This window comes from Pteropus vampyrus, unplaced genomic scaffold (assembly GCF_000151845.1).
Source record: "Pteropus vampyrus isolate Shadow unplaced genomic scaffold, Pvam_2.0 Scaffold456, whole genome shotgun sequence".
Classification (NCBI taxonomy): Eukaryota; Metazoa; Chordata; class Mammalia; order Chiroptera; family Pteropodidae; genus Pteropus; species Pteropus vampyrus.
The window spans coordinates 247,840-264,241 of NW_011889237.1; the positions used below are offsets into that span (position 1 = coordinate 247,840).

General features: G+C 60.4%; 1 protein-coding gene across 1 annotated transcript in view; it reads right to left on the reverse strand.

Moving 5' to 3' along the window:
• Window positions 1-6,434: 6,434 nt before the first annotated feature.
• AACS (acetoacetyl-CoA synthetase) overlaps window positions 6,435-16,402 on the reverse strand; it is a 43,432-nt gene continuing 33,464 nt past the window's right edge. Inside the window, exons 12-19 of the mRNA XM_011381900.2 lie at window positions 15,781-15,845; window positions 15,538-15,660; window positions 15,017-15,130; window positions 13,168-13,293; window positions 10,715-10,784; window positions 10,109-10,167; window positions 9,136-9,338; window positions 6,435-6,765 (exon numbers count right to left, since the gene is read on the reverse strand). Of these exons, the coding sequence (XP_011380202.1) occupies window positions 6,628-6,765; window positions 9,136-9,338; window positions 10,109-10,167; window positions 10,715-10,784; window positions 13,168-13,293; window positions 15,017-15,130; window positions 15,538-15,660; window positions 15,781-15,845 (898 nt within the window). The 3' untranslated portion in view covers window positions 6,435-6,627. The remainder of the gene's footprint in view (window positions 6,766-9,135; window positions 9,339-10,108; window positions 10,168-10,714; window positions 10,785-13,167; window positions 13,294-15,016; window positions 15,131-15,537; window positions 15,661-15,780; window positions 15,846-16,402) is intronic.

The following is a 16,402-nucleotide window of genomic DNA, read 5'->3' on the forward strand; positions in this document are numbered from 1 at the left end:
CTCTCTCTCCGCCCCACCCCCCTGCAGCCATGAATCTTCCCTGCTGTCATGTACACAGGAGATCTCAGCTTCCGCTAACAGGGAGGGTCAAGAAAAGATAGTGAAATAAGAAAAAAAATCCCTTAATGTGACAAACATTACCTCTCCATCCAAAAGTCTTTCGCCCCCTGAACTCCCCTTCCTGCGTTTCAACCATTTTTGAGAGCACAGTTTGGGGCCATCACGTTCAACCTGTGGTGCAGCCATCGCCACCACCCACGCCCAGAACTTTTTCATCTTCTCAAACAGAAAAGTGTCCCCACGAGATAACGACCCCCCGGGCCCCCCTCCCCCAGCCCCCGCACGGCCCCCGTTCCGCTTTCTGCCTCCTCCGGGTCTTGCGTGTGAGCGGAATGGCACAGTGTGTCTTCTCGCACCCGGCGTATTCACTGAGCACGATGCCTCCAGCGTTCGTCCACGTGGTAGCGTGTGTTGGAACCTCATCCCCTTTCATGGCTGAATAATATTCCACTGTGTGGGCCGACCACGCTTTGTCTACCCTTCACCTGTCCACGGACACGGGGTTGCCTCCGCCTTTTGTCTAGCTGTGAATCACGCTGCTGTGAACACAGGTGTGCAGATACCTGTTCGTGTTCTCGCTCTCACTTCTTTCGGGTGTGTACCTCGGAGTGGGGTGGCTGGATCACACGGGAACTGTTTCAGTTTTTGAAAAACCACCAGACAGCGTCTTACATTCCCACCAGTGACGTGCAGGGGCTGTCACTTCTCCAGGTCCTCGCCGAAGCTCAATTTGTCGTACACGTACGTAAGTTCAAGGGGCCACGGCATCGATCAAGACATAACCCATTTCCTGCACCGCGGAGGGCAGGCTCGTGGGCCTGGGTGCTGTTGAAAAGCTCCGTGGCCGCCAGGGTCAAGAGCCATGCCCTAAACTCTTTGTCATCCTCCCTCTGGGAAGGCTGGCTGACGCCCAACCTAAAAATAAACCTCAGCTCTGAAGACGGAATATTAAAAATGACACTGTCACCTTGACAGAGCGGTTAATAACGCCACGGCAGGCTGCCGCCTTCCGTTTGGGGAGCTGAGGCGGGGTGTCCAGGATGGAAGGGGGAATGCGGGATGGGACAAGTCGGAGTGGCTGTCCGCTGTCCCCGCCCAGGCCGAGGAATCTCGGCCCACACTCCCCTTCCCGGGCCCCTCCCGAGCTACGGACATGAAATGTAGCAGGAGGGCTGACCTCCCTGGATTCAATTTGCAAGGTCAACCATGCAAGAACCCAGGCCTAATGAGATTGTCACATCGGCGTCACAGCCATCCGCAACACGCCCGCGCCCGGTCTGGACACGAAAGCAATTACATGACACGTGCTTTGTCAGGGACTTGACATTCCCATGGCGGGGAGGGATCACTGCCAAGTCAGGCTGTTTCAAAAAAGAAAGAAAAGAAGGAAAGCCAAAACACACACACACACACACACACACACACACACACATTCATTCTGAAAAACTGGAAAATCCCCATTTCCCTAGAAATCACACGCGAAGCCCTAAGAATCACAGTCCCTTTGAAAGCGCTATTGTCTTAAGGGCGTAAATAGCATCCCGCTTAAAACCCACAATTTCAATCAAGCTGGAACAATGGGACGTGCCACCCGTGGAATGTCGTCTTTCAAAGTTTCGTGACACATGAATTGATTCTCCTCCAAATCTAATTAGCGGCTGAAGCACGTGAAAGGGTTGGTGACAGCGTCGGAGTGACTTGGAAACCGTCCATGGTAATTGATCTTTTTCACTGGGGTATGAACTTTTTTTTTTTAAATCAATGTAGATATTCAAGAATTACCTCAAAAGAAGGACCACGAAACGAGTTTGAGCAAAAGAACTCTTTCCTTTCTTTCGGGAGCTCTCCCCAAAAGGCTCAGGAAGAAGTTTAAGGCCGGTGGGCGGAGCCAGCCTGCCCTGGCAGGAACCCCAGCCCTGTGTGACCTTGGACAAGTTCTTTAACTCGGTGCCTGACTCCCCAGAAGTAAAAAGGGAACAATAGTGATATCTGCCCCAGTGCCCGGCTTGTCGTGAGTACCACAGCGATGTTAGCTGTCAGCACCAGCCAGCCCGAGCCCGGGATGAATGGCTCCAGACCCCGAAGCCTGGGGTTGGAAGCCCCCTCATTACAGAAAGGTAGCCCGACAGGCCTCCCGGTGGGTGCCATGACCCTTGGCCACCAGGACAGCCCAGACTGATGGAAAACAAGCTCGTTGCCTGTAGCCGCTGGCACCGGGTTCGGGCAGCTATCACCAACTGCAGGGACCACAGTCTGCCGGACGTGGTGTGGAGCTCATGGGCTCCTTCCAGCCCGGCCTGCGTAGGGGAGGGGCACCCAGATGCTCCCCCCACTACGAACGCTCAGTTTCCAGTCCCCGCCAGCGGCCCCCAAGCACTGCTTGTCTGCAGGCTGGGGACCCCTGCTCTGGCCTTCCTTCCTACATGGGACCCACTAACTGGGCCCCAGAGGGCACCATCCCTGCTCTCCCCAGAAATCTGCTGGGAGAGGGGCTATCGCACTGCTTAGGGGGCTGCAGCCGGACTGCCTGGGCTCGAATCCCAATAATTCCGTCACCTACTAGCTGTATGACCTCAGGCGCGTCGACCTCCGTACCTCGGTGCGAGGATCATCAGGGCATCTTCCCGGTGGCGTGGCTGTGAGGGTCCAGTGAGCAGACGCTTCGCCGCTCTGGGCAGCCTAAGTGCTCAGCCAGGGTCTGCTCCAGAGTGAGCGGCATCTACCAGCACTCAGCCCTCACGCTCGGGAAATGCCGGCTCCACGAGAACTAGAATTTCGGAAGGTGGATTTGCCCCAGAAGGCGTTATTCGCCCTCAAAAGGTGCCTGCCCGGCTCTACACCTGCCTGGCCCTCAAAATCCCATTCTCGCGTCTGCCGTCCGTGCGTGTAAGTCTCGTTTGCGCCCATTACACGTGAAGAGTCAGAACCAGAAAAACAACTTTTCTCCTTCCAAATTCCTTTTGGGGACTCTGTCTGCCAGGCGAGGCCCAGGCGAGTCTTTAGTCCTCTGTCCCTCCTGACACAGGCTTCTCTTACAGAGTCGTGTCCTCTCGCCTTCTTCTGGGGCGTCACTGCTGGGGGTGAAAGGTCGAGGTGGGGCCCTCGGCTTCCAATCCAGCAACAGCGCTTCCAGCAGACATCCTGCCATTTCCCTAAGGCCCCCGTAGCTGTGCTGAGTGGGCAGCTGGTGGCCATCAGGAAGCCATCCTAACCTCACTGTTCCTCTACCATCAGCACCCCTACTCCCCTGGGGGGGGCCGCCCCTTCCCCACTCATCCCACTTAGGTCGGAAGCAACGGTGACACTGGCGAGCTCACAGCCTGAACATAAAAACCAGGAAAGCCACCTGATGTGGACACAGAAAATTGTCTCCCAAATGGATGCTGCTCCAGGCTGAGGTAGCTTGTCTCGAAAATCTTAGTTTACCTCTAAAATGTAGAGATGCCAATGAACATGCACCGCCTTCACGCACACGCACGCACTCTACCCCAGGCTGAACCCCAGCTGCAGGTCAGCGGAACCCACAAGCTGTGACTCAGCTGAAGGGCACACCACCCAGCATCCTCGCTTTCAGCTGAGTGCTGTTATGTGACAAGGCTGTGGCAGATGGGACGTGAGCAGAACGGACGAGGCCACTTCCTTCTGGGCCCCTTTCCCAAGGGGCTGCAATGTGCACTCAGGGTGCCAGCTTCGGCCACGTGGACGAGACCGTCACGGGGACTGCACAGCAACCAGATGAGAGAGACCTGGGTCCCTGGGTGACCTAGCAGAGCAAAGCCACCCATCCACCCTGGGGCAGTTATAGAAGAACTCTTTCTCAACTGAGCCAGAGTCGGGGGTGCTCATCACAGCAGCTTAGCCTGTACCCAAATTACTACAATTTGCCCCCCATAAACCATAAACCAGGGTGCCACTTCCATTCCACAAGCTGAAGCCGAGTCAGGGGGTGTGGCTGGGCCCTGAGAGGGACTTTTGTTCCCTATGAGACCCTCGCCCTGGTGCCTGAAGACCCAAGCAAAGGGTCTCCCTTGTCCCCTACACCCTCAGTGACAGGAGGTCCGAAGGTCGGGGAGATGCCTTCCCTAATGTGTGGTGGGTTCAGGCCCTCGGCTGGGGGCCCAGGATCCAGGTGAGCGAGCAAAGCTGGGTCCCCGGGGGCACAGAATGCGGGGAGAGGGACCGGCGGGCATGCCCGAAATGAGAAAGGGTAGATTTGAGGCGAGTGAGGACCAGGATGGAGTCACCCGGCGTGGAACTCCAGGGTCCCTTAGCAGAGTCTGCACGGGCGAGGAGATGGGGGCGGTCACAGTGAGAGTGGGAAGGAGGGCTCCAGCCTCTAGAAGGTTCCTGGGGGTGGGAAGCCAGGCCAGGGGAGGAAGGGCTGCTTGGGGCCCTGCAGGCCGCAGGGGACAGCTGGAGTGGAGTCCGGGCCGTCCAGCCAGGATGTACCGCAGACCCTGACGCTTCCCGAAGCTGCCGGGGGTCGTGCAAGGTGGGGACAGGCATGGTGCAACCCGTGGCCATGGCTGCTGCGGAGAGGCAGCTGGCCAGCAGGGGGTGGGCTGTGCTGAGTGACGCTGGGGCCCAGGCACGTCGGTGGAGAGCCATCACTGCGGGCGCCCGACTGGCTGCTGTTCCCTGCCATCTGTCTCGTGTTGATGAAGCTGTCCAGCGTGGCTTATTAGTAAGGATGAGTAGGCTTAGCCAGCCTGGGACGGCTTGTCGGAACTAAAGGGCACAGCAATTAAGCCCTAACAGCTTCCCAGGCACAGTCAACAGGAAGTGGGCCTCCGGGCACCCATGTAGCCCCAGGCCTGATCCAAGCCCTGGGAGGGGCGGTCACACAGGAAGCAGGAGCCCAGCCCGGGGGCGGACAACAACCAGGGGTCCCAAACACTCAGCTCCTCCAGCCCAGGGCTCACATCTTCCCCACGGTCACTCTGGCCCCCAAAGATGCCCACACCCCAACCCCCAGCACCCGCGGAAACATTCGGTTGCATGGCCAGGGGGATGTAAGGCGACAGATGGGGTCAACCCTGCTGGTCTGGAGAGAGTAAAACAGAGAGATGATCCTGAATCATTCGCGCGGGGCCAGTGTAATCGCAGGGTCCTCATGTGTGGCGGGTGGGGAGTCAGACACCGCGAGATGGAGGACGGAGCCCCCGGCCAGGGTGCGAGCGTTCTGGAGAGGCCGGCAAAGGCAAGGAACGGACTCTACCCGGGTACCCCCGGAAGGCGCGAGCCCTACCAACACTGATTCTGACCTCCGGAACTATAACACTGTGCTGTTTTAGGGCACTGCGTTCGTGAACTTCGTTATAGCAACGGCAGGAGCCTAATACAGAAAAAGGAACAGGTCCTGTTTAAAATGACTCAGACCCCCGACTCCCTTGCAGCTAGGGGCGGCCTGCTTCTGGCCATGGATGTGTAACAGATGGGCACTGGGTGGGGGCTCCAGAAAAGCCACTGCTTTGCTGCGGAGGGACAGACCGAGGGGGCGGGCTTCTTGCCTCTCACCCGGCCCTCCTGCGGCTTCTCCTTCCTCCCGCCTGGAACACAGGTGGGACACGGGAGGTGTGGCAGCCACACGCTGAGGACCACAGAGCACGGGAGACAGGAAAAGCTGGGCACTGCTACATCGTGCGGTCACAACACCAGCCCCAGGAGACTAGGCCGCCTCCGACTTCCTGGGACACGAGAAAAATAAGCCCTGCTGGGCTGAGCCTGGACTCTGTGACCTGCCGCCGGACACGATCCAAGTGACACACAGCTCTTGGAATGACGAGATCAGAGCTGCTATCCAGAAACCAGCCCTGAGCCACGAGAGCACCCAGGTAAGGACACTGTTACCCTCTGGGGTGTGGCTTCATGCTGTGAAGCACGGTAGGGCCATTTGGTCACCAGGAGCCCAGCAAATACCCTGACCGTTTGGCCCCCATCACTATAGCCAGCTTCCCACCTTTTCGCCCACAGAGCCAGTCACCTCCCTCCGAAAAAACACAAGAGCTGCCACCTGAGTGTAGTGTGTGCACACGAGCACACGCATGTGTATTGCATTGAAGTCCTCATGGCACTTTTCCCCTATGTTTTTATAGTCCAGAAAAAAAAGATACCAGAAAGCATTTCATTGTACTTGCTTTTAAAAAATGCAAAAGCGACCCATTACGATTACAGGAACCTGTTAACATGCTGAACTGCAGAGAACATACAAAGCACCCATCAAACCCGCGACGTGATGGACAGACGCTGGTGACGCTGTTCTGACGTGAGGAGCCCTCAGGTGGGGAGGACGGCACCAGGCCCATGTCCCCGGAGGCCAGGCAGCTGTCTCTGAGGACCCGCCACCTGGGGGCCGCCCGCAAGCCGTGACGGTCACGGCAGAGCACCTGTGCAAAGACACGCTCTCGCCCAGACCGCCACACACGCCCCAAACGCCCCATCGACCAAGCCAGGATTCTGTCGCCGTGCGTGGTGGGCTCGGGCTCCCTCAGTAGACAAGATAGACGACTGTCCCCCGAACCACGGGTGTCCAAACACGCAGACGTCACGATGCCACACGCGGGCCGCTCAGAAGTCCTGCAGCTCGGGGACGTGCCGGTACCAGTCCAGGGTCTCGGGGTTCAATAAGCCTACGCAGTTCCCCACGGGCTTCCCAGAAATGGCCTGCTTCACAGCCACTTCCACTTTCTTGCCGGTGAAGGTGTACTGCCAGGGGAGAGTGGGGAAAACACGACAGCCGCGGTTAAGCCGGGGCCCCGGGTCCCAGCGTGTCACAGCCGGGGAGACGGGCCCCGCCCGAGGGCAGAGCGCAGGGCATGCGGCGGTGGGGAGCAGCGGCCGTGCCTCCTGAGGGCCAGCACCTGAACCCAAGGCTGCCTCCTCGAACGCAAAACGGGGGTGACAGCACCTCCCCCCGAGGCAAAGTGGGGGTGACAGCACCTCCCCCCGAGGCTGCAGGCTTAGGCGAGTGAACGCAGCTCCCAGGAGCGCCTCGCAATTACGTTTTATCTGAGTGTTTACACTTATTACACTGCGTAACGTTCTAGAGACTGGCTGTGACTAATGCCGCAGGCTCCCCGTGTCACCACGGCGTGACCACCGGGGAGTGGCTCGTCTGGGCGCCTCGCCAACCTTCTGCAAAAACCCTTCCTCAGAACCGTTTACCTGAGCGGCACAGGTCACACGACTACTTCGCGGAGCACGTGTGCTTTACCTGTGAACCCAATGGGCTTTCGGCGGTGACGGTGGCATGTTTAGGGGCCAAGAAGCTTCTAGAACAACGGAGCCCTTTAATAAAGCTGCTGGTACCCTGATCTCTCCTCTCCCTGGAACTCTTTTTTTTTTTAACTTGCGATGTAATTAAAATTCATTCATTTGAAAAACTCAGAAGACGTGAGAACTAATTAAGGAGGCGGCACCGACTTTCGAGGGACTGCCTGTCACTGTGCTGCCGTCAGCCCTTCGCTCTGTGACATGCGAGCATCCCACGTGCTTTCTGTGCATCCGAGCTTCAGGGAGCAGCTCTGAGAACGGCTCCCGGGAGTTGCTAACTTATATCGTCCGCCAGCCGACAAGACAAACGAGGCAGGTTTCACGGGAAAGCCCGCTACTGTCCCCTCTGGCGGGAAGGGCTGGGGCGAGGCGGGAGCCCCCAGACACAGGGTCAGGACGGGCTAGGCGTCCAAACGGTGGCCCAAGACAAGGATGTGCTGGGCCAGGACAGCTGTGGCTGCCCGGGACCCCGCCAGGCTGGTGCTGCCTCAAATGCCCCGAGCCCATTCTCCTGGGCTGTGACCGACCCCAGGTCCCCATGGCTGAGCCAGACCCTCCCCAGCTCGGCAACACACAGGGCGAATGCTCCCCTGAGGGCTCCGTAGCTCAGACCACGGGGGTCTGAACATACTCGGCAAATCCCAAGTAACCCTCAGCAGGCCTTCCCAGCCCCGCAGACGGCGGGGCGGCCACTGGAGACGGGACAGCTCAGAGGTGACTGGTAAGCTGGCGAGAGCCAGGTCAAGGACAGAGAGACAGCCCGTGGGCTTCTTTCCTCATAAATCACTCCCCTGTTCTCGTGAACAGATACATTTTGGGAAGAACCATTCTGGCAGCAAAGGACACAGGTTCTCTGTAAACGAACCTACAGGGACGATGCTGGCATGGGGGCCGGGCCCCGTGAGCAGCCGCACACAGCAGGGTCGCTGGGGGTGCCCCGCCAGCTCTCGTCCCTGAGAGACTGTGTTCGAGGTGCCGCTAGCACGATGAGGCCAAGAGAGCCACCGCCGCCTGCCCTCGGGGTCTGCATGCCTGGCGCCGCACCTCAGGATTTCCCCAGAAGCTGCCTCTCCGGCTAAACCCTGCCTCCGACTGCAGCCCACGTGCCCGTCCCTGCCTGGGGCGGCATCAGGAAGAGGCTCTCTCTGTCCGGTGGCCGAGGCAGTGTCCATGCCCAACCCCCCCACCCCCAAGGGAGCAGCTGCCCTGAGGGCCGGGGGGGCGCGGCCTGGGTCGCCGTGTGTTCTGACAGCTCTGGGTGCACGCTCAGCGGACGGTGCTGGTGTTGTGAGCGGCGTGAGTTAAAGCCAAGATCCGATGTGGGGGGGGAACCTCCGCCCCCACGCAGAGCCCAAAGGAAGTACGCAAAGGGGCGCATGCCTCTAAATAGATCCAAGCCCTCCCACCGAGGGCAGGACTTACGAAGGGAAGGGCGGGAGTGACAGCACCCAGCGGCTCTTTAAAAGTTAGCATTCATTGTCTCGCTGATCGCTGATCGTTTTGGGAGCCCACTAAAACCGCCCCGGGACAGAGCCAGGCAGGCGTGTAGGGCTGGGCCTGCCTCCCCTCTGACACCGCGTTCGCCAGGATTTTGCTGTATAATGCGATCGAGGGATGGTTAAAAAAAAAGATGGCAGGGGGAAAAAAAAGGGGATGGCGTTGCCAGGCAACGAGGACAAACGCTATATAAAGCCTGAGCAAGCTTCTGGAGGAGAGGCCCTGCGTGCGTGGGCTCGTGGGAGGCAACGGCGCTCTGGTCACCGCTGCCAGGCGGCAGGAGACAGAGCCCACTGGTGGCCATACCGGGATGCCCTGGGTCTCCAGGATGACGCTGGGCACGTGCCGGGCTGACAGGCCGATGCGGATGGCGTTTTGCACACGCCTCACCAGGTCTGGCTGGAAGGAGTGCCCGGAGGCCATCTTCAGGAAGAGGACCACCCTCTCTTCCCCATCCTTGTTGTACTGGGAGACGCAGATGCTATCCATCACCTCCTCAAAGGCTTCCACTGCAGAGACAGGGAAGGGTCCCGCTCACACTGTCCGGCCTTGGCCAGCCCCACCCGAAGGACAGACAGGAAGGCCAGGCCACCCGGGCTTCGCAGGGATAGCCAGTCTCTGCTCCCAGCCCTCCCGGGAAGAGACCTTGGGAAGGGGACACAGGCAGGAGACCACCCACAGCAGGGACGCAGAAGCTTCAGCGTGAGCTGGAAGGGCTGACTTGGCAAGCAGGCCGTGGGGCCCTAACTTATTTTACAAATTAATTTAAAAATGAAAAGGAAGTGAGCCCTGTGGTGGCAACTCATGGTGGGACGGACAAAGGCTGGAGTCAGATGGGCTGGGACTTGCCCGCCCGCTACAGGACCAACGTTGGCGAGACTGAGGCTGACTACGTGGCCCAGGCTGGGCGTCATAAAGGCCCATGGGCCCACACAGCCTTTACCTGGTGTCCCACATGTGCCTGTGACCATCAGTAACCCTGCAACACCCTGAGCTTCTGAGCCCTCGCCCACAAAAAGCAGACATGAGCATCAGACCCGAAGGAGCTCAATGCAAGGATGAAACAAGACGGGGACGAGGACGAGCCACGTGACCCCGCGAATTCCCTTCTGAGGATTTGTGAGCTGCAAGCAACGTGGACAGTGGGCGTGCTGGAAAGGACGCTCCTGAGGTCATTCTTCCACCGGTGAGCTCCGCCGACAGGTGAGCTCTGTGGTAGGCAGGCGCCGTCCCCCTTCCCTCTCAGACAGAGCGAGTGACTCGCGGAGGGGACACGCACCGATATTATAGATTTCCGAGCTGCCGAAGCGCACTCCTTTGGGGTTGAGCGTGCCATCACTGGAGAGAAAAACGAGGCCGTGAACGCGCAGCAGCTCCCGAGTGAGGCGCATCGCAGGGTCCCCAGGGTGGCAGCCGCCCCCCTCCCCCACAGCGATGCTAGGCCGTCACTGAAGCCTCCCAGCCCCCACTCCTAATCCCAACCAGCAACCCCCTCTATCTCCACACTGAGAGCTAGACTCGGGGGTCCCCTGCGTGAGGAAACGCCTGTCACCTTACTGTCCCTTCCACCTATACATGGATCCCTCCCTCCCAGGACCCAAGACCCACACACCCCTGTCCGAGGGCTGCTGCCACTGTGAATGGTCACTGTCGTGCCTTTGCTAGCTGCCTCCCACCCGACACCTCCCAAGCCACCGCTTCAGGGCACAGGAAGGTGGACAGGGCTCTCAGGAAACTGGCCCAGGAGGGACACAGGAGGGCCCAAAGCAGGGGCCCAGCCACAGACTGAGCAGATGGAGGGGCCCGGGTCACAGGAAGCATCCCTCCCCTCCCCGACGCCTCCGGAGGGGGCTCTAGGCAGAGCAGCCGACCGCAGACCCCTCACCTGCGGCCCAGCACGACGATGCCGCCGGTCTTGGGGTTGATCCTACAGTAGTCGCCATGCACCCAGACACCTGCAGGGAGGCAGAGGTGCTCAGCCACCCCGAGGAGAAGCGGTCCCCCGAGGCAGGCCTCACAGCCACGGGACACTCGCGCATTCAGCAACCTGACTCTCATCAGCAGACACGGCCAAGGCCAGAAACGGGTATGGCGCGGGGCGGGGGCCCGGGCGCTGGGGGCGGAAGTGGCCCGGACAGCCCCTGCCCCCAGAGGACCCCGTCTAGTGGGGGCTGGTGTACACGCAGCTCTGACACGCGCCAGCGTCCGAGAAATGCCGCTCCTGAGGCACCAACAGGGCCCCAGGGCTTCACGGAGGGTGAGACCAGGCACGGGGTACACCGAGGGAAGGCCAGTGGGAGCTCTGAGGGAGGGTGGGGAAGTACACACAGCACCTCAGGGAGACAGGGTGGCCTGGGGCGGCCGAGGGAGCAGGTCTGGAGGGGCGGGGCCACTCTTGGAACAGAATGAACAGCAGCAGCATGACCGGGCTGGCGGCCACCGCAACAGTCCCGGTCACGCAGGCTGTAACCGAGGCCCCAGCCACGTGGACAGAGAGCGGACGGACGAGCCAGTAAACCTGCGGACGTGGGGGGCGAGGGAAGAGGAAGGGATCAGAGCAACGCTGACACGAAACCCCCGGAGCCAGCCCCACGGGGCCGCAGTGCAGCTGGGTCCGGGGCCGGCGACGTGCAGAGGGAGGCCCACGTCTGGGGGCGCCGCTACTACACCCAGGAGATCAAACCCCAGCTTCGGACGCATCCTCCACCCCTCGCCCAATGGTGGAGAGAAGCCGCGTCTCACGCGGGACCACTGGGAACGCTCAAACCGCTGGCAGCCTCCTTCTGCTGCACAGGCGGCCGGATCGGCCACCCGAACGGGGCCGTAGGGCGGGGGTCATCGAGAGCACACCTCTGCTGGCCCTGCAGCCACCCGGAAGTCACCACCTGTGCAGCCTGTGTTCACCTCGTCCACAGCCAAGAGCTTCCAGTCCCATGATCTTATCTGCCTTTCTTTCCACATCTGCTCCTACCTCCCGCCTACTCCCAGAAAGCATTTAAGGAAACGACCTATAAAACCAACTACATAATAGGACGATTTAAAAAGAAGAAACCCTGTACCGGGGGTAAGTGGCACGCTATAACGAAGCAATGATTTCAACTCCGAGCTTCCTGGCAGCCAAGGCAAAAATGGAAATACCATGGGTCACAAAGTATTTGTTTCCTCCAGCAAGGCATATCAGGGCCTCAAAAACAAAGACTTATTCTGACATTAAGCCTGAGAGGATTTATCACATGAACCCCTGTATACATAACAAAAGGTGACAGTTTCAAAGAACAGCGTTGCAGATGAAGAGACAGGTCCTCAAGCTGAGATTCTAATCCTTTTGGCCTCTCTTCCTAAGACGGGGGCCCCTGCCCTCTCCTGGGGTCATCCAAGGGACGTTTCTCCCTCTGTTCTGTCTCTGTTCTGCCCTTTCCTGTCTGGACAGCTATGCGCTGGCAGGCTCCGAGGTGGGGCTCAAAGGCATCGGGCATCCAGTGGGGGCCAAGCCACATCTGGGGGAGACACTCCCGCAGCTCCCAGATGGGAGCTGTCCCATGGGACATGTGGACATGCAAGGCCCAGTGGAGAAAAGGGGGCAGGGGATCCGGGGCAAACTCCACCACCACGGGTCGCCGGCCGTTTCCCGACTCCCCACGTGTGCTTTACACAGAAGCAAACTACCTTTCTAGACACTGCAGAGAGCAAGCACTCAGTATAAATAACTGCGGAACAGAAGGCTTGCTAAATTATGGAGTCTTCAGCGGCAATAACTCGAGGCTACTCACGAAGTAGGATGAGAGGGAGGCAGGGACTGGAGCCTTAAATAAAAGGCTTCTGCACTCTGGAGCGCGGCACCGCCGCAGGGGGTGTCAGTCGGCGTGAGGGTGGCAGGGCTGGCGCAGACCACCCGCTGCAAAGGCTCTCCCTACTGCCGCCCCGTGGGGACCGGGGGACCGCGTGTGACACAGACAGCAAAGTCCCAGGCTGACACCTCTCGCAGGCGCCACTTCCCTCTGCCAGGCAGACACAAGCCCGAGTAAGCGAGCGGGCCCTCGGGCCTCCCGCGGGCAGAAGGCCGCGGGCGCCGGCTCCTGCGGGACCAAGGGACTCTGGCCCGGAGGGTGGTGAAAGTTAAACGGAACGCAGATCACAGTTTCACGTGCCGGCTTCGAGCGGAAGGTGGCAGATACTGATCCAAAGTTCATTATCACCTCCCCAGTGAAAGGAGCTGCGAGCGGCTTCCCTAGGACTTGGCGGGCGGGAGGGGGCGTGGGGAGGGGGGGCGTCCGGAATCAGGCCCGCGAGGCTCAGCCCAGGCGGGAGTCCAGGCAGCCCGCCTGCACCGCCACCCACCTGGGAATTTGGAGAAATACGTCTTCCTGTACTTGCTGCCGTCCGGGTCGTTCCAGAAGTGCGTGGGCTGGCAGGGAACCGGCTTGGTGCACACCAGCTCGCCGCTCTCCCCCCAGACGGCCTTTCCTGGTTTGGGAGGAGTTAAACAGCAGGCTGAGCACGCGCCCCGGCCCTGCGCCCCGGGCGTGCACGCGCGCGCTCTCAAGCTCTTATCCGGCGTGCGGAACTGCGGGCGCGCGCGAAGACAGAGCCGACCGGCACCCGGGGCCACCCCTCGCGTGGCCCTCCCGCCCGACACCCCCGCCTCTCTCCGTCGAACGCGTCGTCACTCTCGCGTGTGTGCTGACGCTTCCACCGCGTCGACACGCACGCCTGCCTGACGCGCGCTGTCGGAGGCAGGTTCCAGGCCTGGCGTGCGCAGCGCCCGGCTGCGCGTGCCCGCCACGGCGCTTCGCTTCCGGCGGAAGCTCTGGGTGACGCGTGCACGCGTGCACGCCGCCACGCACACCCCAGCCCGTTCGTCCTCCCCGCCGTCGTCACGGCTGCTCGTTCCTCCCGAAGGTGTATGTTTACGCTGTTCCCAATTTTGTTCTCTACTATGAGCCACGCCGCTATGAATGTTCTTGCACATGTCGCCTTGTGCGTATGCGCAAGGGCTTCTTCCGGCAGTGGGATTCCTAGGTCACCAGGTGCCAACGTCTCTCCGCTACGGCGCTTACTGAAAAACTTGTACTGAGTCACATTTCTAGCCCCAGGCACTCACAGGCCACAGAGGCCAGCGAGGAGTGGGGGGAGCGTCCCTTCCAATGACTCCGCCCGCAAGTGGTGGGCCTCTGGAGCCGGTTAATCCAGCACCTTCCACAGGCCGAGTGCGAGGGGACACCTGCCATCAGAGACACCATCATCACTGCATGCGGCAGACGCTTCTGCGTTTTCAAATTTCTTTCCCCTCGGCTAGCCCTGCGTCCCCCAATATCCTTGACTGAGAAAACGGACCGATAACTTCACGCGTGTGTGAAAGCGGGGATGCAGCGGCACCTCCCTGGTGGCCGGGCCCCAGGATTGCGGCAGTGGCCTGGCCAGGAGAATCAGGGCAGACCCAAGGCACGGAGCAAGCGCTCCCCAGGCAGCAAAGGCAGAAGCCCTCTCACAAAGACGAGGACGAGTTTTCAGAAAGGTCTCTGGCAACGTCTTCCGCGAACCGAACGGGGAGAAACGCTTCCTGCACCCTGAGGCTTCCAACCCCCACCCTGGCGTGGTCTCCACTGCTGTCGTCTTTCTCTCTGCCTCACGCAAACAGGACTTGGCATCACCTCCCACTCACCCTGTCAGGGTACAAGGACAGCGGCCACAGGCAAACAGAGTAAGTCCATGAACTTGCATAGTGCACATACCACATGCCCGGCCCTGTTTGGTGCTGGAGACACAAACAGGCTCTGCCAATTTACAGCCAATAGCCACTACAGGCTACAAAGCAAAAGTCTGTCCTGAGACCAGCGGGGAAGCCAGCCCCCAGTGCGTCCATGGGTCAAGGTCAGGGTGTCGGGCTGGCAAGGCAGTGAGGCCGCCTCAGCAGCAGCCCCAAGGCCCAGACACTGGGGTGACGACCGCCCGCCTGCCTTCCCTGAGCGCTCGGCTCCCCACCTGAGCACCCAGCCCAACACCCACTCCTCGGGCGGGCAGGCTGAGGGGGCCCGGGGGCTGTCAAACTTGGCTAGAGGGACACCAGTCTGCTCCCCTGCTCAGAGTGGCCCTGGAGAGCTGACGCCGAGCAAACGCCCACGCCCACGCGCTTCCACGTGACCCCCATGCTGAGCGGCAGGAGAAGCAGCGGCCGGTGATGCCCTACCTTCCTCGTTCCACACCTCCACGGCCATGCCCAGGTTCAGGCCCTGAATCTCCCCCTTGTACACAGGGAGCGTGGGGTTCTGGCCCATGAAGGAGGAGATGATGTCGGTGCCACCTGTGACCATGGCAGGAGAAGATGCAAATTTCAGAAGACAGACCCATCGCTTATGTTCCCCATTAGTGAGCAGCAGAGAAGGAAGACCCCAGGGAAAACTTCCCTGATGGGGGGACCTTCTATCCGGGGAGCGGTGGAGGAGGTGGTTCAGACACCAGAGCCACCCCCTGTGTCTGGGCGACTTACTCCTGACCGAGTGTCCCGCTGAAGGAGACACGACAAAGACGACCTCTCGTCGTCACACTGGAAGTCAGGACCCGCTCGGGCCCGTGGCAAATGGCTGCTTTGCCCCATTAGGCCTGCCCCACGGGCCCTGCCAGGTCAGAGGGTGTGCGTGCGTGCTCGTGGGGCCTGCCTGGGCGTGTCCCCGCCCCCTCACCCAGGCGACAGCACTCGGGGGGCCACACCTAAGACGGAGGCCAGGAGGACGTTGCGCTTGATGCACCTGTACACATACTCGTAACTCTGGGCCCGCAGCGGGGAGCCGGTGGACAGGATCATGCGCAGGGACCGGAGATCGTGCGTTTCCACTAGGGAGAAGCATCGCCACAGGTTAAAACGCAAGCCTGGCCGGCGGGCAGGCTGGTGGCTCGCCAGGCCTGACCTCCTAGGTTGGCGGCCAGGAACCAGACACCGAGGGGCTCACTCACCTGGCTTCAGGTTTTGCCTCTCAAGCATCAACAGCCACGTGGCGCTCGTCCCAAGGATGGTGACGCTGAGGGTGCGGGAGGGAGGAAAAACACCAGAAACGCGTCGAGGGTCTGTCTAAAACGAGTGGCCTGTGTGCAGGCTCTAAGACACATCATTTCGGGGGGTTGAAATAATACTTCCTGTGTAGGGGAAGCAGGTCCCAGCACCTGCGCCGACTCAGGGCAGGGCGGCAACAGGCCCTCGCACCGGCTCCAACATGCAGAGCGCCCGGCTCCCCTGAAGAGCTGGCTGCGGTGTCCCCACACGGACCCGCCGTCTCCCTAGCTGCAGACTGTTTCCTCCTGGGAACCCGAAGCGGGCCTCAGAGGGAGGAGCCCTCACACTCTAACCTCACAGAAGTGGGGGGCCAGGGTCTTCGGGGAGAGCCAGGGCTGCACGTCGAGCTCTCGACCGCTCCCCGTGCCTCAAACAGGCTCACGTTTTCGTGAAACTTAGAAAATCGCAGCTCTTCTCTTTGTGAAGTTTGGAGTCCATAGTTCTTTATCCCCGCGTTCACACTCAAAAACCGACACGTTGCGTTGGGTATGAATCGCTGTGTTTTCGAGGGCAGAGTGTTGTTTG